The 22932-nt window shown below is 44.3% G+C and overlaps 1 protein-coding gene across 6 annotated transcripts in view; it reads left to right on the top strand.

The window, feature by feature from the left end:
• UPF2 (UPF2 regulator of nonsense mediated mRNA decay) overlaps nt 1-22932 on the top strand; it is a 124572-nt gene that overhangs the window by 84977 nt on the left and 16663 nt on the right. For all 6 annotated transcript variants that reach the window (XM_077264579.1, XM_077264577.1, XM_077264582.1 and 3 more), the window contains exons 12-18: nt 4281-4466; nt 5803-6006; nt 6158-6433; nt 7063-7246; nt 10706-10851; nt 13565-13669; nt 18060-18158. In XM_077264579.1, coding sequence (XP_077120694.1) covers nt 4281-4466; nt 5803-6006; nt 6158-6433; nt 7063-7246; nt 10706-10851; nt 13565-13669; nt 18060-18158 — 1200 coding nt within the window. The remainder of the gene's footprint in view (nt 1-4280; nt 4467-5802; nt 6007-6157; nt 6434-7062; nt 7247-10705; nt 10852-13564; nt 13670-18059; nt 18159-22932) is intronic.

Raw genomic sequence — 22932 nt, 5'->3', positions numbered from 1 at the left:
CCTCACTGTGCCCTGCTCCTTCCCACCGCACGGAAAGGGCGCTCCACACTCTGGACTTAGTGAGGGGTCTCAGACGTTACGTCTCCAGGACTGCGTCTCTCCGTAGATCAGACGCCTTGTTTGTTCTTCCGGAGGGGCCACGGAAGGGACTACCCGCTTCCAAGGCCTCCATTGCCAAGTGGATTCGTTCCGCCATCCAAGAGTCCTACCGTGTCAAGGGTCACGCCGCACCTCCGGGGATCAAGGCTCATTCTACCCGGTCAGTCGGCGCGTCCTGGGCCATCCGGCACCAGGCATCGGCAGCACAAGTCTGCAAGGCTGCTACATGGTCCAGTCTACATACGTTCACGAAACACTACCATGTGCACTTTCAGGCCTCGGCAGACGCTTCCGTCGGTAGACGAATCCTACAAGCGGCTGTGTCTCATCTGTAGTTTGTAGGCTCGCACAGCATTTATAACTTCTGGTGACCCACCCAGGGACTGCTTTGGGACGTCCCATTCGTCCTGTGTCCCCCAATGATACGTAGGAGAAAAGGAGATTTTTGTGTACTCACCGTAAAATCTTTTTCTCCGAGTCATCATTGGGGGACACAGCACCCTCCCTGTTAGCCTAGTTGGCTCAATTGTTCTTTTCAGTCTGTGTTTTGACTATGACATGTTTTCTGTTTGTTAACTGGCTTACTCCTACTGCTTTGTTACCGAACTGGCTCTGGATTGTCCAGCCTGTGGGTGTATACTGCAGGGGAGGAGTTAATCTTTTGTGTGTGTTTAACTTAGTGTCCTCCTGGTGGCAGCAGCATAACACCCCCATTCGTCCTGTGTCCCCCAATGATGACTCGGAGAAAAAGATTTTTACGGTGAGTACACAAAAATCTCCTTATCCTTGCCTCAGACAATGTAATAAAGACCGCAAGGATCCAAGCAGTCATGTGACCACTGTGGCCTTTGGTTGACTGCATTCCTCACCTCTCAATAAGATGTTATTGCTTTAAGGCAGGGGTGGGGAACCTCAGGCCCCCGGGCCATTTACGGCCCTCGATGACCTTTTATCCGGCCCTCGGGCAGATTCTCGGGAACCGCAGTGCGTGGGCAGGCAGCTGTATTTTGATTGCCACCTGCTCATTAATTTCTTCTTGCTCTGTTAGCACACACAGTATTCACTACTGAACACTGAAGGGCATGCAATTAAAGATTACGTCCTGAAAGCATTGCCAGAGTCAGGATGTACTTTGTGCACGGAGTTTGTACGGCCCCCGAAGGATGGTATAAATATCCACATGGCCCTTGGCAGCAGAAAGATTCCTCACTGCTTTAAGGGAACCTGTCATGTCCTTTGTAACATGTGAAGTGTTCCCAGTGCATTGTTAGTCATGCAGTGTGCATCACTGACACATTTTTTTTTTTAGATTAAAATCGCCACTGTACTCCTTATCAAAAAGCACTTTATATAGATACTAGATGGTGGCCCGATTCTCACGCATCGGGTATTCTAGAATATGTATGTGTAGTTTATTGCACAGCCCACGTAGTATATTGCACAGCCACGCAGTACATTGCGCAGCCCGCACAGTACATTGCGCAGCCCACGTAGTATATTGCCCAGCCACGTAGTATATTGCCCAGCCACGTAGTATATTGCCGAGCAATGTGGGCATCATATCCCTGTTAAAAAAAAAAAAAAAAAGAAATAAAATAAAAAATAGTTATATACTCACCTTCCGGAGCCCCCGGATCCAAGCGCAGCGTTTACCGGAGCGTCGCGAGTGGGAAAGTCCTGTTGTCGATCCGAGGCCCGACGGACAGTGAGTATATAACGATTTTTTATTTTTTTTATTATTTTTAACATTAGATCGTTTTACTATTCATGCTGCATAGGCAGCATGAATAGTAAAAAAGTAGGTCACGCAGGGTTAATAGCAGCAGTAACGGAGTGCATTACACCACGGCATAACGCGGTCCGTTACCGCTGCCATTAACCCTGTGAGGGCAGACTGGAGGGGAGTACGGAGCGGGCACTGACTGTGGGGAGGAAGGAGCGGCCATTTTGCCACCGGACTGTGCCCGTCGCTGATTGGTCGTGGCTGTTTTGCCACTACCAATCAGCGACTTGGATTCCATGACAGACAGAGGCCGCGACCAATGAATATCCGTGACAGACAGAAAGAAAGACGGAAGTACCCCTTAGACAATTATATTGTCATAAAGTAGATATCTTACCAGCTCACAGAGTCATAGGTGTGTGCTTCACTGCATTCAGTCAGGGTTGTCCCCGCTCATGCAATTTGAATTCTGTCCAGTGATTTTCCCTGACATTGTTTATTGTGTTGCTGCGCTTGCGCAGTGTGTATTAGGAAGCCACGCTTGCGCACTGAAGCTGTTTGTAGTTCCCAGCTTCACTGTGACGTACAGCTGCTCTGGCATTTGTGTACAGTCAGGGCTTCAGTGCCCACGTTCAGGGAGCCGCTCATCATGCCGCATGCGTGGCTCTCTGGTAGACAATGCGCAAGCGCGGCAACACAATAAACACTGCATAAGCGCTGGATATACATAAACATCGGCAAAAACAACGGAACATAATTCAAATTACATGGGCGAGACAGCCCTGACTAAACGCAGTGAAGCACACCCCTATGACTAAACGAGAATGTAAGACATCACTATATAAAGTGCTTATTGACATGGATTACAGCGGCGATTTTAATGGAAAAAAACGTATTATCGCAACGCATTGGGGACACTTTAGATGCTACAAATTATGTGACGGGTTCCCTTTAAGGCTGCTGTTGAGAAACCAACGGGATGTGTTACCATGGGGCATCATGGGATTGCCGAGTCTACTTTATTAAAAAACCGGCAGCTGTAGATCCACTGCTAATCTGCAATATCAATAGCACCAGGATTTGGTTATGGAGTTTGTCTTTTGAATAAATGCCACAAATACATTAAGTTCTACAAATAGATGCTCATTTGTTTCTTAAATTGCCATGCACATTTAAAATAAGAAAAACTCTGCAGGCATGAAAACTTTTGCAACATTTGGATTAGATTTATTAAAGGGAATCGGGTCACCCCAAAATTGGCTTATATATAAGGCCACCGGCATCAGGGGCTTTTCTACAGCATTCTGTAGTGCTGTAGATAAGCCCCCGATGTATCCTGAAAGATGAGAAAAAGAGGTTAGATTATACTCACCCAGGGGCCGTCCCGTGCGGTCCGATCCGATGGGCGTCCGGGTCCGGCGCCTCCTATCTTCATAGGATGACGTCCTCTTCTAGTCTTCACACTGCGGCTCCTGCGCAGGCGTACTGTCTGTCCTGTTGAGGGCAGAGCAAAGTACTGCAGTGCACAGGCGCTGGGCCTCTCTGACCTTTCCCGGCACCTGTGCACTGCAGTACTTTGCACTGTCCTCAACAGGACAAAGTATGCCGGAGCCGCAGTGTAAAGACTAGAAGAGGACGTCATCCTATGAAGATGGGAGGCGCTGGACCCGGACGCCCATCGGACTGGACCGGGACCGCCCCTGGGTGAGTATAATATAACTTGGTTTTCTTTCAGGATACATCAGGGGCTTATCAGCAGAATTATCAGCATTACAGAATGCTGTAGAAAAGCCCCTGATAGCGGTGGCCTTACTTTATAGGCCAATTTTGGGGTGACAGATTCCCTTTAAGATCTCATCCACTTGTGTGCAACTGTATTCTGCTGTGAATTCTCTAACAGATGTATTTGAGGCTCAGGCGTCAAATACAGTGCTACAATCCTCAAGACGGACAATAGAACATACCAATAGAACATAATCCAATGAAATGTAGAGGCGGTGCATATCGATTCACATCACCCTGCCCAAAAACCAGGTCAGTAATTTGTCACCTTGGAACATGAACTGTGTGAACTGTCTCTTACCTGACCGTCCCGGGCTCCTCTTTTGGTTAGCAGAATTGGCACTACATCATTGTTGTGGCATGATGCACATGTGACATGCCAGGCTAGCGAATAAAAAGAAGAGCCGTGGGTAACTGGAGTAACGAGGTGATTGTCAGGGCTCCCATTCTACAGCCGCAGATTGAAGTGGCCGCTAGCCTGGGTTCTGTAAATTAATTCACACCTTGTCTAGTAAAAACCTATTTTTAATTTTGCTTTTACTTTTCTTAGATTGCTGTGTGTTCATGATTACAAAAAGTTTAACTTGTCAAGAAGCTTCGCATCTTGACATTGAAATGTTTGCACATACATCTTTGTTACATAGACGTTATACAATCTTTATTTTACTTTCTTTAGGAACAAATGATGCGCAAAAAGCAAGCCATGCATTTGGATGCCCGATATGTAACAATGGTGGAGAATGCCTACTATTACTGCAATCCACCTCCAGCTGAGAAGACTGTGAAAAAGAAGAGGCCCCCTCTGCAGGAGTACATAAGGAAACTGCTGTATAAGGATCTTTCCAAAGTTACAACAGAAAAGGTCTGCCAATTCATTGAGCTTCTTTAGATTCAGGACAGCATTTCAAAGTAGACAAGGTGAAGGGGTTTTCCAGAATGACACTGATGGTCTGTCCTACTATATAAGCCATCAATATCTGCTGATCCCTGCAAGTCAGTAGAACTAAAGTGCCAAGAAAGGTACCAGTCTCCCAAACTGAAAGCATGGCTTCAGGGTATTTCTTCCGGGGAGTCTTAAAGATGTCCCTATGCTGATAGTCACTGCTCAGTACACAGAGAGCGGTGGCTGTAAGCACACCTCAGCACTTTGGCAGATTTGGCAGTTTTCACATTGCGTTCTTCCCCTATCAGTGGTTCAGTCGAGGCTTACATCGAAACTCCTCGCAAAACGGGATTTGGGCGTATGCGCCGATGGGGCCATTGACTATAATGGTGCCAACTGAGTCAACGTCTGCCCCTAATGTTCATGCATCCTTTTCGGTCATATACGCCTACTGGAGGCGGATATTCAAACGTAGTAGACAGCGTCTGGGTGTCTGTATCCAGTAGGCGTATACGCCCAAAAAGGATGCATGAACATTAGGGCACACGTTGACTCTGTTGACACCATTATAGTCAATGGGCGCATACGCCCAAACCCCTTTTTGCGAGGGGTTCGGATGTAAGCCCCGACTGGACCACTGAACGTGGGGGAAAAATGCAGTGTCAAAGCACCCTTACCGTGGTTGCTCACTGTGCTGTGATGACTGTAGCCGCGCTGGCACATCTGTATTACTTGTGGCTCCTGGGAGAAGTTCTGTTAATTTTCTCCCAGTAGCTGTATTTTCAGTACGGCTGACACACTCTCATACCATCAACCTTCAGATTAATTTAGCATTATCCAACATGACATGTTCCCTTTAACATTGCAGTTGGAGAATTTTTTTAGTTTTTTTGCCATACATGAAAATCACTGATGAAACACTGATCATAAAAAGTGACACACTGAAGACATTCGACCTTTTTTTGTGTACGTGAAAAGTCTGAATGAGGCTCTAGATCGGTGTTTCCCAAACTCCAGTCCTCACGGACCCCACAGGTCATGTTTTCAGGATTTCTTTAGTATTGCGCAAGTAGTGGAAGTATCATAAAGGCATCCGGAATTGTCTCACCTGTGCAACACTATGGAAATCCTGAAAACATGACCCGTGGGGTCCGTGAGGACTGGAGTTTGGGAAATACTGCTCTAGATGGATGGAGTAAAAGAATAAAGACTTTCATGTTCACTCTTTTTGGAATTCATGCTACGCGCCTGAAGAATTTTTAACACTGCACTGTGTAGAAAAGGCCTCACTCACTTTGTTATGGATTTCTTTCAGGTTTTGCGGCAGATGAGGAAGCTGTCTTGGCATGACTCAGAAGTGAAAGATTACGTCATTTGCTGCATGATCAACATTTGGAATGTGAAGTACAACAGTATCCACTGTGTCGCCAACCTGCTCGCTGGCCTGGTCCTCTACCAAGAGGATGTTGGCATTCATGTGGTTGATGGCGTATTAGAAGACATTCGTCTAGGGATGGAGGTATTAAACATGCTGACATTCATTTAGCTATGACAAAGTGAACCTTGAGGAACACACTTTAGAATGAAATAATATCATCTAACAAAATGCTAATGAGAATAAACCAGGTGACTTTTGCTAAAATGTTGTCTTTTTTTTCCTGTTTCAAAAGGTTAATCAGCCAAAGTTTAACCAACGCCGTATAAGCAGTGCTAAGTTTCTTGGGGAACTGTACAACTACAGAATGGTGGAATCTGCGGTTATATTCCGTACGCTCTATTCTTTTATATCCTTTGGTGTGAACTCTGATGGCAGCTCCAGTCTCCTTGATCCCCCAGAGCACTTGTTTCGTATCAGATTAGTATGCACCATTCTTGATACCTGTGGACAGTATTTTGACCGAGGATCTAGTAAACGCAAGCTTGATTGTTTCCTTGTGTATTTCCAGGTATGACACATTGTTGTGCTTGTTTTCTTTCTTGAATAGCTAATTGATATAAAAACAATTTGTTAAAGGGATTTTCCGAGCTTGCAAACACAGATTACGGTAATTACTCATGTCTGAATGCTCATCAGATCATGACGCTATCGTTTAAATGTACTAATTTTTTTTTTTCCTTCATCTTACCTAACCCTGTATAACACCTATGTTTCCCCGACCCCTTACAAACTTGGCATTCACTGCATGCCTCTCTATTACAAGATGTAATTACTGACTGTCTTTACATACAACACAGTTCTGCTACTGAGAGACTGCTGTGCTGCTTTCTGGACATTGCACAGTCAGCTGCTCAGCATCAGAAACATGATCCCACCATAGAAAGACACTGTCACTGTGCATTGGTTTTCTGGATGCACACGTTGAAAACAGCAGTGAAACAAACATTCTAGTCGTGATGTTTACTGTATTTATTTTAATGCATGAATTGTTTCCAAATGTTGTGCTTTACCGTGTTAGGCTTAAGGGTGTGTGTGTGTGTATATATATATATATATATATATATATATATATATATATATATATATATATATATATATATATATATATATATATATAATATTTTTTTACATTTCTAGCGCTACGTGTGGTGGAAAAAAAGCCTGGATGTATGGACAAAAGATCACCCATTTCCTATAGACATTGACTATATGATAACTGATACTCTGGAGCTGCTGAGGCCAAAGATGAAACTGTGCAACTCCTTGACCGAAGCTGTTCGACAAGTTCAAGATCTAGAACGAGAGTTTCTTGTAAAGCTAGGTGAGCAGCTTAGAATGTTTTTTCAGTTACGGAATTTATACTTTAATGCTGTATATCTGCTGATGGCTCTCTGATGATCTGCAGATGGCTCCCTCTAGCCATTCGCTAGCAGTCATGGGGGCAGTGCAGGGAGTGATTAGTGACTGCTCACTACACAGGAAGTGTGGCTGTAATCACTCCCCAGAATTTTGATTGACAGCTCCTCAGAGTATCAAAGTGCTGGGGAGTGATTACAGCCGCACTCGCCGTTTAGCAAGCGGTAATTGTAACCACTCCCTGGACTGCTCCCAAGGTTGATAGCGAATGGCTGCAGGGAGGATATTCAGTTGTTGGACTCGGATGTAATTTGAGTGCAGTCCAAGGACTCATTGACATGTATGGCATAGTGCAATCCGAATATCCGATCAAACTCTGCCATGCTGGGATTATATGTCTTTTTTTTTCTGGTAAGACAGACTCTATCCGAGGAAAAAAATCCGACATTTGCACAGCCTCATAGCATAACATTGGTGTGAGTACAATTCGATGTTTTGTCGGATTTCACTCTGACCGATAATACGATCGTCTGTACCTGCCTTTGTTCCAAGTTATCTATTGATGAACTTAGAAAAATAAGGAGACTGTTTTCAGTACAGTGATCTACTGTTGACGGACCATCTTCTCACAATTTGCTTTTCCTTGTTCGTGGTAGCATTTCTTTTAAGTTCTTTGCCCATATTGATTTTCACTGTATCTCTTCCTGGTAGTCTTTCTTTTTATTATCTAAATTTTTGTCACCACAAGAAATAGAAGTCAACACATTCAGGATTATTACACTAGCAATTACATAGAGGTTTACTTGGAAAGAATAATTACTTGCAGCCCTTCCCACCCGTTTCCCACGATTCTTGGTAATTGCTCTGTTTATTTTAGCTATACTTGTTCTCTTTACCCGGATTGTCGTATTTAGAGATCGTTCCATTATTACGTTTAAAAAATGAACCAATATCTTTATCTGATGCAAATGTAAGTATCCCTTAAAGGGAACCTTTCATGTCCCCAAAGGCACACTCCGCTTTGACACATTGCTCTGTACACTTGCGCTGCAGAGCAAATTGTCAATCAAAATGCTGGGGCTTGCTAACCGCTGCCCCCATTGTAATGAGGGTGTCTAAGGGTATGTGCACACGTCAGGATTTTTTGCAGAAATTTCCTGAAGAAAACCGGAAATTTTCTGCAAGAAATCTGCATTTTTTTTTTTGCGTTTTTTTTCCCGTTTTTTTCGCGGGTTTTTTAGCATTTTGCAAGCGTAATTCGCTTGCAGAATGCTAAAGTTTTCCAAGCGATCTGTAGCATCGCTTGGAAAACTGATTGACAGGTTGGTCACACTTGTCAAACATAGTGTTTGACAAGTGTGACCAACTTTTTACTATAGATGCTGCCTATGCAGCATCAATAGTAAAAGATAGAATGTTTAAAAATAATAAAAAAAATTAAAAAAAGGTTATACTCACCTGCAGACAGCCGATCTCCTCAGCGGCATCCGTTCCTATAGATGCTGTGTGTGTGCAGGACCTACGATGATGTCGCGGCTTGTGATTGGTCGCGTGAGCGGTCACGCGACCAATCACAGGACCGCGACGTCATCGCAGGTCCTTCACACAGACCATCTAAAGGAACGGAAGCGGCAGCATGCCTCCGGGGCCATCGAAGGTGAGTATATCACTATTTTTTATTTAAATTTATTTTTTTTTTTAAGAATTATATGGTGCCCAGTCCATGGAGGAGAGACTCCTCTCCTCTACCCTGGGTACCAACCGCACATAATCTGCTTACTTCCCGCATGGTGTGCACAGCCCCGTGCGGGAAGTAAGCAGATCAATGCACTCCTAGGTGTGCGGAATCCCCGCAATTCCACAAATTTAATGAACATGTTGCTTTTTTTTCCGCGATGCGATTTTTTTCTCGGAAAAAAATGCAACATTTGCACAAAAAATGCGGAATACCCTGTAAATAATAGGAGGCATTTGTTAGCGTTTTTTTTGCGTTTTTATCACGTTTTTATAGCGAAAAATCCTGAACGTGTGCACATGGCCTCAAGCCGCTCCAGGCACTTCTCTAAAGCCAGCAGCTCCCAGAGGAATACAACATTCATTTCCTCGCCTGCGCGGTCAGTAAGGCAGCTGGACAACATTGGAAAGCTATTAAACCTATATCTGCAGGGGTTTTTTTTGCGTAAGTGTATTGTTGTCCAAAAATCATCTTTGTATTTGTGTTTCATTAAACATTAAGCATCGATTTCCTTCTATAGCCTCATTACATTGTCTATTGCTGGCTGGGGAATGTGTTAACTGAGAGTCCATCAGTGAGTTCATTCTGACAATCAAATGAAAGAGTTGGTAACTCTTTTATCTTTTTTTTTTTTATTTAAAGCTTTGTTTAAACAGCCTGTAAAAGCAAAACATTGATACATCTTTAATGATATCTGATGGAAGAAATAAATGTCCTCCAGATGTGGACAACCATGTAAATGGAATCTGTTAGTAGGATTCACCTTTTGGATGTCGTCTACATATGCACGCAGATCATAAAAAGCGGGGAAAAATTTATATCTTGATATCTGTGTTCCAATGTCTTATTTCAGAGAAATCCACATTTTTTTATTTGTAAATGAGCTGTTAAAATCCTATGGACCAGACACTGATCTCCCTGAGAATCTGATTCTAGAGGTTATATTACATGAAAGGGAGTTACCAGTGTGAGAGATGTAATAACACAGAACAGGAGAACTGAAACTTGTCTCATTACAAACCCATTTGTAGCTGCGGCTCTCACAGCTCTGCTGTATTGTAACACTGGCTGTCTGTGAGATGGAAGCTGAAGCACTGATAGGGATCTGCATACGTGTCAGTTATAATCACTCACCGCTCTGCAGTGAGATCAGGAGAGCAGACTGTCAGTCATTACATGTCTCACACTGGTAACACCACCTTTCATTTAAAATGGGGCAGATTCTCATGCAGATCAGGGTCTGGCTCACAGATCTTAATAGTTTATTTACATACTCCAGAAAAAGCAAGGAGGTTTGAACTTATTGTCAGATTACCTTTGAGGTGGTTTTCCTTGTATTGATGTACTTTTTAAATTAACAATTTTTTTGATAAAAGAAAGACAAATCTATACTTCCCATTGGAGTCCTCCCTCCACTCCATTGCTGCAAGCAGTGACACCTGAACCACCAGTCACCTGACTCTGCAGCGAATAAGTGACTTCTGTGGACTTGTGGTTGTGACATTTGGTGCTGGAATGAGGGGCAGAGTCTAGTAGTAATAATGCTGCACATTAAAAAGCTTCACCCAGCTCTGATCTTCTCTCATTAATATATTCTGTATTTTCTCTTTTATTGTTGCCTGTTTTGACAACCGCTTCATTATTTATTTATTTTTATTTTTTTTTATTTGTTTATTTTTTCATCCAAAGGCCTGGTGAATGACAAAGATTCAAAGCACACTATTGCTGAAGGAGAAGCTCTAGAGTATGAAGATGATGAAGAGGAGGAGGAAACTGGGGCAGAGACTGAGGAGCAATCTGGAAATGAGAGTGAAATGAACGAGCCAGAAGAAGACGTCAGTACATTTTCTAATTTGATTTAATCAATTATGATCTAAATACGCTCAATATAAAACCCATTATGTAATATAATTCTCCATTGATTCAGGAAATACCAGTGTTTCAGTAATGACAACCTTATATAATTCTTGTTGGAGCATAAGATGATTTTAGTTTCCATCAAGACGTGAACGTAGACCTGTAATTGCTCGTGTCATGTCTGTAAATACCGTATTTTTCACTTTGTAGGACGCTCCGGATTATAAGACGCACCCCAAATTTTGAGGAGAAAAATAGGAAAAAAACTTTTTTTAATAAATTGGTGGGGCGTCTTATAATCCATGCGTCTTATTACTTACCAGGGGTTGTGGCTGCGGTGGATCAGGGTCCCAGTGTCGTTGCTGGAGGCAGGAGTGGAGCATTGCTGCAGGCGATGAGGGCGTCTGCAATGGGGCTCCTGTGCTGCAGGGGGGCTCCTGTGCTGCAGGCTGGGATGAGGGTGTCTGCAATGGGGCTCCTGTGCTGCAGGGGGGCTCCTGTGCTGCAGGCTGGGATGAGGGGGTCTGCAGGAGGGCTCCTGTGCTGCAGGCTGGGATGAGGGGGTCTGCAGGGGGGCTCCTGTGCTGCAGGCTGGAATGAGGGGGGGTCTGCAGGGCTGTCTCCGGTGCTGCAGGGCTGTCTCCGGTGCTGCAGGGCTGTCTCCGGTGCTGCAGGGCTGTCTCCGGTGCTGCAGGGCTGTCTCCGGTGCTGCAGGGCTGTCTCCGGTGCTGCGGGGGGCTCTGCCGACATTTTGTGAAAGGCCAGAGCCCCCGGCAGTTCGTCCATGCTTTCCTGTGCGGTGGACTTCAGGAAAATGGCCGCCGGTAGGCGGCGCTTGCGCAGATGGAGATCTTGGGACCAAGATCTCGAGAGATGAGATCTCCGCACTGAAATCTCATCTCCCGAGATTCCAGCGGCCATTTTCCCGGAGTCAGTCATACAGCAAAGCATGGACGAACTGCCGGGGGGCTCTGGTCTTTCACAAAATGTCGCCAGAGACCCCCGCAGCACCGGAGCCTCCAGCATCACCCGGGGCAGCAGCGGACGGTGGCGGACAACCGCGGCAGCGGTGGCGGACAACCGCGGCGGCGGACACCCCCTCATCCCAGCCTGTAACGGTAAGCGGTATATCCGCTTTGTAAGACGCACCCCCATTTCCCCCAAAAATTTGGGGGAAATAAAGTGCGTCTTACAAAGTGGAAAATGCGGTACTTATATTTTGGGAATCTTTTTCCTGGAAATGTATGAATAAATTGACAACTGGTCTAACACTGACCATGTCAGAGGATTTAAGCATACATATTAGATTAATATAGGCCTAACCCATAGATTACTCTGGGACCAGCCACCCAACCAATGAGCCCCTACTTCTCTAGAACAGCAAATGGCAGGGACAGGAGAAGGCTGTTGACTCCATCTGGCAGGGGCTTACTCCTCTGTATTTATTCACGACATGGGCACCTTCCACTTGTGCATCAGTGGTATGAGAAGGGGGGGATGGCTATCTGCTTAATGAGCATTTGGTATCTAAACCATTCTGCCTGCTTGCAGGTCATAATGACCCTAAATTGTTTTGCTGACTATGCACTTATTGTCTAATCCCATCAGTAAGTTTCCATTTTTAATTGTATAGTGTATAAAATATATAGGCACCCTGACTGCCATCAATATACACAAGAATCGAGCATGTTGGATTTTAGTCTTTACTTTCTTACTTCAGAAGCATCTAGGAACTTTCTCCACTTTTTGTATTGAAAAAAATGGGACAGATCAGAGCGTGCAGGTATTAGGGGTTTCAGTCAGCATTACAGTGAGGTTTTGCAAGGCCCAACCCTTCTAACAACTATCCTCCACACTTCTCTTAGCAAGGGCTAAAGATCAAAGTTGTCAGATTAGTAGTAATATTTTCAAGTTCTAATCTCCATAGGAACAAGAACTGTTGTAATGTCTTGGAGCATAAATTCATGCATTGTGCAGAGTAAATGGAAGATTTCAGCAAAACATGATAAAAAGTATATAAAATAAATAGAGGTGGAATAATAATTTGGTTCCTAATCTGCACAAATTACTTGATATTACTTTTGCATCAGTTCTAGTTCAGAAAACCATGTAGCAGCTGTTTTCAGATATTTAATATATACCTAAAGATGTTCCCTGGGTGCCGGGCAGCTGGGGGTGCGGGCCACTCTGCGTGTGCCGGGCAGCTGGGGGTGCGGGCCACTCTGCGTGTGCCGGGCAGCTGGGGGTGCGGGCCACTCTGCGTGTGCCGGGCAGCTGGGGGTGCCGGCCACTCTGCGTGTGCCAGGCAGCTGGGGATGCCGGCCACTCTGCGTGTGCCGGGCAGCTGGGGGTGCCGGCCACTCTGCGTGTGCCGGGCAGCTGGGGGTGCGGGCCACTCTGCATGTGCCGGGCAGCTGGGGGTGCGGGCCACTCTGCGTGTGCCGGGCAGCTGGGGGTGCGGGCCACTCTGCGTGTGCCGGGCAGCTGGGGGTGCGGGCCACTCTGCGTGTGCCGGGCAGCTGGGGGTGCGGGCCACTCTGCATGTGGCAGGATATTTAGGTGCCAAGTGTGGGCGCCAGTCTGAACCTATACTCCCTAACAGCCTAGCTACTACTTACTTGCTAATAATTGTTTTGGTAATTACTCTTGTGACATAGATCACCTTAAATAACATTAACGTCTACATTTTAGGATGCTTCAGAAAATGAAGAAGAAGAAAGAGAGGAAGAAGAGGAGGAAAATACAGATTACATGACTGATTCTAACAAGGAAAATGAGACTGATGAAGAAAACACTGTATGTAACCATGCTCTTATTGCTCTGCACTATCTCTTTCCATTCTCCTGATTGTGTGCTGCTGTAAGTCATTGTCATTGGGGCCAGTGACTATGAATGTATTATATGTGAAACATTTAAAAATGATTGTGATCTCGGATAATCTATTAGCCCCTCTATTTTCTGATTCCCTCTTTAGGATACTTGGACTCCTGAACTAGTTTTGTTTCTCCACTTTCTGGAAAGTTTGGAAAATACTGTGTAAAATAACTACTGAAGTAAGTACTCGCCCTCCCATGGTCCAGTGCCGACTTCTCGCCGCTGCTCCGGTCCCGTTGTTTACAGTGGTGATGTCCCGTCAGCAGTGAGCTTCACCGTGCTAGCCAGTCACTGAGCTCAGCATCGCGTGCAGCCAACTTGTGTGCGTGAGTGCTGAAGCTTAGTGACTGGCAGGAGGGGGTGCTACACCTAGAGAGGGCGAGCACCTACTGAGTTTAGTTTATGCATTTTACACAGTTTGGGGCCCACTTTTCTGAAAGTGGACAACCCCAACCCTTTTAACTCCTTCCCGACCTCGGGATTTTCCGTTTTCATATTTTGCTCCCCTTCATCCCAGAGCTATAATCTTTTATTTTTTTGTCAATCTGGCCGTATGAGGGCTTATTTTTTTGTAAGACAAGTGTACCTTTGAACAACACCATTGATTTTTACCTTATAGTGTACTGGGAAACGGGAAAATAATTCCAAGTGCGTTGAAATTGAAGAAAAAAGTGCATTTCCACAATTTTTTTTTTTTTTTTTTTCCATGTTCACTAAATGCTAAAACTGACCCTCCATTATGATTCTCTAGATATTTAGAAGTATGCATGCAGGTACCAAACATGCATAGGTTGTTTTTCATTTAACCCCTTCACGTCACAGCCCTTTTTAGGTTCTGGGTTTCTTTTTTTCGCTCCCCTTCTTCACAGAGCAATAACTTTTTTATATTTCTGTCAATATGGCCATGTGAGGACAAGTTGTACTTTTGAACTACACTATTGGTTTTACCATGTCGTGTACTCGAAAATGGGAAAAAAAATTCCAAGTGCAAATTGTTTTTTGGATTTTTTTCTTTACCATGTTCACCAAATGCTAAAACTGACCTGCTATTATGATTCTCCAGGTCATTACGAGTTCATAGATACCAAACATGTCTAGGTTTTTTTTTTTTTATTTAAATAGTGAAAAAAAATCCAAATTTTGTTTTAAAAAGAAAAAAAAATTGCGTCATTTTCTGAGACCCGTAGCATCTCCATTTTTTGTGATCTGAGGCTAGGTGAGGGCTTATTTTTTTGTGCCCTGTACTGACGTTTTTAGTGATACACATTTTGGTGTGGATGCGATCTTTTGATCGCTCGGTATTGCATTTTAATGCAATGTTGCGGTGCCAAAAAAAAAAAATGTAATTCTGGCGTTTTAACTTTTCGCTACGTCACAGAAATGCTCACTTGCTACGAGTTCCGACCATTGGCCGGCGCTCATAGCAATCCTGCAGTGACAACCATAGAGGTCCGCTGGAGACCTCTGGTTGTCATGCGGATCCATTGGCGACCCGCGATCTTGTGACAGGGTTTCGATGGGCGGGATTAGTGATGCGCATCCAGTACGATCACATTAAATGCCCGCTGTCAGTGATTGACAGCGGCATTTAACACGTTAACTGCTGCCGGTGGATCATGATTCCACCCGTGGCTGTTATGGGCACATGCTGTTCTAAACAGCTGACATGTGCCAGAAAAGATGTAGGCTCAGCACCGGAGCCCACAGCAAAGGGAGGAACACGGCATGCGCTGTACTAGTACGATGCATGGTGTGAAGGGGTTAAAAAAAAATCCAAAGTTTGTGGGGGGAAAAAGTTGCCATTTTCCAAGACCCGTAGTGTCTCCATTTTTCGGGATATGGGACTTGAATAGGTGAAGGCTTAGAGACGATGTTTTAATCGCCTGTTATTGAATTTTATTGCAATGTTGGGGGAACAAAAAATGTAATTCTGACGTTTTGATTTTTTTCACATTGCGCTGTTTACCAATCAGAATAATTATTTTGATCATACATTTCTGAAGGTAGCGATAACAAATGTGTATTTTTTTTCTATTTTTTTTTTTAATGAGGCAGAAAGGGGGCAATTTGAACTTTTATATTTTTTCAATATTTAAAAGAAAAAATGTTTTCTACTTTTTTTTTGATTCAATAGTCCCCTTAGGAGACTTGAAGCTGCAATCATCCGATCAGCCCTGTTATGTGTGTCGGAAATCATCTCCAATGAACACTGGCCGTGGGCCAATGTTCATAGGAGTTCTGCAATGACCAGCATGGGGGTCTTTGCAGACCCCCGACTGTCATGCCGACCCATCGGCGCCCCGCAATCATGTGACGGGCAACGGTGAGCAGGATTTGTAATGCGCATCCGGTTTCCGCTAGTTAAATGTTGCTGTCAGAAACTGACAGCGGCATTTAACATGTTAACAGCCATGGGTGATAAAATGAGCTGTCATGTGCCGAGAAAGATGCAGGCTTGGTCCTGGAGCCCACATCAAATGACGTACCTATACATTATACGTCTTGAAGGGTTACTACTGCAGCCATTTTTTTTTTTTTTCATTTTTGTTTTTTTTCATCCCCTTTCTCCAAGAGCAAGTTGTAGTTTTGATTAACACTATATTCTCATTTTAATATACCAAACAAAAAATTGTAAAAAAAAAAAAAAAACCTCTGGTGTAATAGCATAAAAAACAACACAATTTTGCCATTGCATTGCATTGGGGGTTTAGTTTTTACTGTGATCATTGTGCAATAAAAAATGCCTGGACACGGTTCTCCAGGTAAGTACATTTCTGCCGATTCCAAACATGTTTATTTCAACTGTTCGAATGGCTACATTTTTTTCACCTTTTTACAAAAGTTCAGAATTTTTTGTTGTTGTTGCTATTTTCTATGATCCATAGTTTTATTTTTCCACCAATGAACCTGAATAAGTTCTTGTTTTTGTGTGCTGGGCTGTGCCTTTTAATGTACTGTTCTTGGCATACATACGACATTTGGATAGCTTATTGTAACATTTTTTGTTTGGTCGCCACTAGGGTTGGTCGAATAGTTTCAGATGACTCTTTATCTGAATAGCTATAGCGCTTACCGAATAGCTGTCTCTGTAACCCGGATCCCAGGAGCACTTCCGATAATCAGCTGTTTGGCACCGCAGCTGCATGTGTCGCAGCTCTTTCACTGGCACAACATATGCATAGACAGCCCAACAAACACTCACCTTGCATGTGTTTTAACTGTCACACAGCCGCAACAATTGTAGCTGCGGCACCGGACAGCTGATTATCGGGAACGCTCCAGGTATCCGGGTTACCGATGCAGCTATTCGGTAAGCTCTATAGCTATTTGGATAAGCACTTATCTGAATCTATTCGATCAACCCTAGTGGCGACCAAGCACAACCAAAAATTGATATTTACAATTTTTACATTACCAACACGGCAGCAACTGAGAGGTTCAGCAAGCCACTGGCTGGCATCGCAACCCATCAGCACCCCACAATCATGCTGCAGGTGGACTGATGGGTGGCCGAATTGGCATGGCATGAGTGTGATTAATAGAGGCATTAAAAGCACGACTCCAGCGTTTTTTTTTTTTTTTTTTTTATTATACCGCTGGGGTGGTGCTTTAAATATAATTCCCCTTCCTCCTGTCTCATACTCGCCTTCCAGAATTTTCATCCGTTTTTGCCACTGCTCCTGTTGGTCCCTGGCGAAAAGTGACCTGCCGGCAGCTCAAGTGTTTCATGGATCTGTGCAGAGGTCATATTTCAATACAAGTCTATGAGAGCCTCACTCTGGCCTCATTATGGCTCTCATAGACTTGTATTGCTCTTGTGACGTAGCTTCGGACTTACGGCCAGTCAGACTCTGCGCTCACAAGATGGGGCAAGGGGACCGAAGGGGCACCGAAAAAAGGTGAAGATGCTGGAGGGTGAGTATGAGTGGGGGCAGGAGACTTCGATTTAAAGCTCCACTCCAGCACTGAAACACCATGCTCACCCGCTAGAGTGGATCTTTAAGGGGTTAACGGCAGCGATCAGAGCTCTCTGATTGCTGCTGTTAGACGTGTCACGCTGTATAACGCAGCCAACACCTGCCCTGTATGGAGCGGGCTCGGCTCCATATACCCCATCTTCCTCTGTGACATAACCCCTTCCTGCTTCATGACAGATTTATATTTTCACATTGGGTTAAATCTTGATAAAACTTTCATCAGATTTCGCATACCTTCTCTAGAATTTTCTTCTTTGCTGAAGTCATTTTGCATTTTGAAATGTTTTATCTAAATTCCAATCTTTTTGACGTTGAGAGAGTTGCGTCTGTTTCAGGAGGTGATGATTAAAGGAGGTGGGCTCAAACCTGTGCCTTGTGCAGAGGATGAAGACTTTATTCAGGCTCTTGATAAGATGATGCTGGAAAATCTTCAGGTATGTGGTCATGTGCCAAAAACGTACTCCCATCTTTGGCCATTTATAAAAACTTTCAGAATACTATCCTGATGAAAATCTGTTCGCTTTGATGTTTCAGAAATTGTAGTCATTATTATGTGTGTGTGTGTGTGCATATATATATATATATATATATATATATATATATATATATATATATATATATATATATATATATATATATATATAATCTGCATTTTTATTATGTTGCTTTTTGATTTTCCAGTTTTTCTTTTCGCTATGTTAACCTTGGATTGGCACAGCTCTTGTCCATGATGGTGTCGGGCACTCCCATATGTGCCTCGTTCATTTGAATAGGTCTTAGCTGCAACTCAAGACACTGCACATAGACAAAAGTACTGCTTTTGTGGGAAGATTCTTATACAGCGCCTTTTGCTAATATAGGGTTATCTTGACATCTGCTTCTGTCATTTGTATTTAAATGTATGAATGCTTTCACAGGTTCTCAGAACTAAAAATGTAGAAAATATTGTAGTTATGCATTATTCTGCACTTAATGTCACTTATACCAGTGGGAAACTCTTTATTTAGTCTCTCCCTGAACAAAAAATGGCTGTTTCTGTCCATCAACAGAAAACACTTAACTGCAAAGTAATCGGAGCCTAAGTCGTTTCCTGAATTAGTTCTTTATCAAAGGGAATGTGTAGCGCCCCTACTGCCGCAGGGCCGAGGGGTACCCGGTACCGGGCCTGTGAGTCTCTGCTCTGGGGTTGTCACGGTGGCTAGGCCCGGTCCGTGACCCTGCTGAGGGGCGTACAGTGATAGATATGATAGTGATGTTGCGGTGCAGTGTAGGTTGTAGTAAATAACGAGGACACCAGGTTGAAGTCTCTTTACCTCTTTACTGAAGATCTCTGGGTCCTCAGTCCGGAATCCGGATAACCAGGCTGCGCAAGTCCAGCCGGTCCAATGGCACCTCCAGAGTTCTCTTAACAGGTGGAAATCTGTGCCTTCCTTCTAGCGCTAGGTGTTGCGGTCCTTCCCTGCTGTGCTTACGGAAAGTCCCCACAACTGTTGTGTCCGTTTCTTAAGTTCCCTCACAACTCGATTAGATGATCTGCTAATCCTCCGTCCCTCCCTGATGTTACGGTTAGGACGGCACCCGTATGACGGGTAGGCTCGGAGCTCTTCCGGGACCCTAGAGTCGCCCCTCTCCACAAGTTGCCCCCCAAGACTGCATAGGTGATTTAGGTGAGACAGCCCGCCTTAGACTGACTGTCCTGCCGTTGGTTTAGAGTATTGCCTGAAGCTCAATATTGTAATACTCCCTCGGCGTTCCGGCCGCCGGTTGTGCGCCTCAGTAGAATGTTGCCTCGGTCTCACAGCACGACTCCTACTGGTATTCTCCTCCTTGCTTTGATCTCGTTTCTCACTCAGCACAATCTATCTCGCTTCCAATCCCTCCTTGGGCACCGCCGCTATACTGAGCAGGCACGGTCCCGTTACGTTCGCTCAAGTTGCCAGGCCTCTGTCAGGATCCCACCCCTGACAGGGACCCTACTGAATCTTCTCCCGCAACACCCTCTGCCACAAGGTGTTGCCTGGTTCCAACCCAGTCAGCTCTCTCTCTAACTTCCTGCCTGACCCCCAGTTTTACCAGTATGTGAGGAGTGGCCTAATGAATAGAACCCTTAGCTCCCCCTGGAGGCCCGACGGTGAAATGTATTGGTGTCTGTGATACCTGGTCAGATGAACTCCTTCAGTGCCATCAGACGTACCATAGCTCCCCTTAGTGGCGGAGCCATAGTACTGCAACGACCAGGACTCTGGGGCGCTGCAAATGTATCACTTATAGGGGTTTTCCACTCTAAGGAAAGTGCCCCCCAAAATACTCTTATACACATAAAATAATCAGATCAGTAATTGACCTCCGTGAGCCCAGCTCTGGCTTCCTGATACTGCTAGGGTCTCTGTGTTTTGGATGCAATGGTGATGTCATGTGAACTCAGTGATTGGCAGATTGACATAGCTTCTGAACTGATTATGTGCAACAGTGATATCAACGTAATATTCCCGCTGCAGCCAAAACAGAGACCCAAACAGCACTGGGAAGTCTGCACTGGACCAAAGGAGTGCAAGTTTAATGCTCTGTTATTTTAAGTATATAAGAGCATTTCGGATAAACTTTCTTTTAAAAAGTGTTTAAACCTTTCAAGGTGCCTATACATCCTCAGCTCAGCTTAGTGTTTATTTTTTTCATTGGGGAGAGGGGAGTAAACCAGTGATAAACACTAGTAATGGGTGCGCGTGCTCGGATAATATGTTCGAGTCGACACCTGCATGTTTTGTGGATGTTAGGCTATGTGCGCACGTTGCGTATTTGCTTTCAGAATTTTCTGCAAGGTTTCTGCATTTCTTGGCAGGAAAACCGCTGCTGGAAACGGGCGTTTTTTTCCGCATTTTTGTATGCGTTTTTGTACAGCAATGAATGCTTTTTTGAGCTAAATAAAGATATTTAAAAAAAAAAGTTTTGTGATGTAATTCAGCATGATGACTGTTCTACACGTAAGATCGCTGTAGGACACCCGGGAATACGTGGACTATGGTGGACAGGTGAGTACATGTTGGTTAATTATTTTACTTTATTTCTAGGAGATGAGGGTGTCGGGGTTTGGGTGTTAAGGTGAGTATTATGTTTTTTTATTTTTAGGTTACTACGTAGTTTTCCTTTTTTTATTTTGCTTTTTTAACTGTCAGCACAGACACTGGCAGATGGGACTACGTCTCCCATCAACTGCACCTGCTGTCACTGTTATCAGTGACAGCCGACATAGCCCAATGGGAGCGGTAGTCTCATTTGTCTATGCCTGTGGGTCCCAGTCACAGCTGCGAGGTCACGCTGACATCTGCCAGCATGATCCTGCAGTGCTCTGACCGACGGTCTTACCGGCGGTAGCATTACCACCGATAATAACCACCGCGCTGGTGTTTCCCACAATGTCACACAGATGACAGCTTGGGAAACCCCATAGGAAGCCAGTAAGATGCAAAAGAATAACTCAGCAAATCTGCAAACATTTATACCTGCGTTTTTGCTGCGGATTTGACTGACTCAATTGAAGTCAACGGGCGCAGAAACGCAAAAAGAATTGGCATGCTGCAGAAAAAAACGCACTGCAGTGCAAATGCGCATGGAAACTTACTGATCATGTGCACAACACTTCAGGATTGCCATTAAATAAGCTTGCATAAGGATTCCATTGCGTTTTTGGTCCATTTCGACTCGGAGAAAACGCACCAAAAATCACTGTGTGCACATAGCCTTACCCAGCCGCACCACATGCGGGGATTGCCTACCTAGCAAATAGACAATCCCCACATGTGTTGTCCCCGTATGTGTGTGTCCAAGAGCCACAAAACATGCATGCGCGTACTCGAACATATTATCCCAGTGCACACAAGATACTCGGATAACACGTTATCCAAGCACGTTCACTCATCACTATGGATCTGGTTTATTAATTCAAACTTCTTGATCCTTCGCTCCCCCGACATAATCTCTCAGGAAGAGACGACAAGACCACATACACAATAGAAAGATGGTCAGCTGACATCTGCGCACATGGTTGATCTTACGGTTTGTATGTGTATACAATGGGGAAAATAAGTATTTGATACTGTCGATTTTGTCAAGTTTTCCCACCTACAAAGAATGGACAGATCTGTATTTTTATCGTAGGTACGCTTCGACTGTAACAGAATCTGAAAATCACATTGTATGATTTTTTTTAAAAAATAAATAAATTTCATTTTATTGCATGAAATAAGTATTTGATCACCTACCAACCAGCAAGAAATCTGGCTCTCACAGACCTGTTAGTTTTTCTTTACAAAGCCCTCCTACTCTGCTCTCATTTCCTGTATTAATTGAACCTGTTTGAACTCGTTACCTGTATAAAAAAGACATGTAATATTTATATTATCAAATCATAGGACAAGATTACACATAGGTGTACACCACCAGTAGACTGTAGATACAAGAAAAGGAATATTCTTACATTTATATGGAATGAAAGTTAGATTTTAATTAGACATTCCCTTTCTTTTCCTTTTCTAAAATCTACTGTATAAAAGACACCTGTCGACAATCAATCTCACTCCAACCTCTCCACCATGGCCAAGACCATAGAGCTGTCTAAGGACGCCAGGAACAAAATTTTAAACCTCTACAAGGCTGGGATATGTTACAGGACAGTAGGCAAGCAGCTTGGTGAAAAGGCAACAACTGTTGCCACAATTATTAGACAATGGAAGAAACCCAAGATGACTGTCAATCTTCCTCGGTCTGGAGCTCCATGCAAAATCTCTCCTTGTGGGGTAAGGATAATTCTGAGAAAGGTCCAGATTCAGCCCAGAACTGCACAGGAGCACCTGGTAAATGACCTGAAGAGAACTGGGACCACAGTCTCAAACATTACCGTTAGTAATGCACTACGCCGTGTTTGGAGGAAGGATGAGTACAACCCCAAGAACACAGTCCCAAGTGTGAAGCATGGTGGGGGGGGAACATCATACTTTGGGGTGCTTTTCTTCAAATGGAACAGGACAACAGCACAGTACTGAAAGGAGAATGGATGGGGTTATGTATCGTGAGATTTTTGCCAACAACCTTCTTCCCTCAATAAGCGCATTGAAGAGGACTCAAAACACGCAGACAGGGCAACTGAGGAGTGGCTCCATAAGAAGCATTTCAAGGTCCTGGAGAGGCTTAGCCAGTCTCCCAACCTGAACC

The sequence above is a fragment of the Ranitomeya variabilis genome, chromosome 5, assembly GCF_051348905.1.
Source record: "Ranitomeya variabilis isolate aRanVar5 chromosome 5, aRanVar5.hap1, whole genome shotgun sequence".
Lineage (NCBI taxonomy): Eukaryota > Metazoa > Chordata > Amphibia > Anura > Dendrobatidae > Ranitomeya > Ranitomeya variabilis.
Note: the sequence above shows the minus strand (reverse complement) of the source record. Positions and strands in the feature narration are given on the sequence as shown.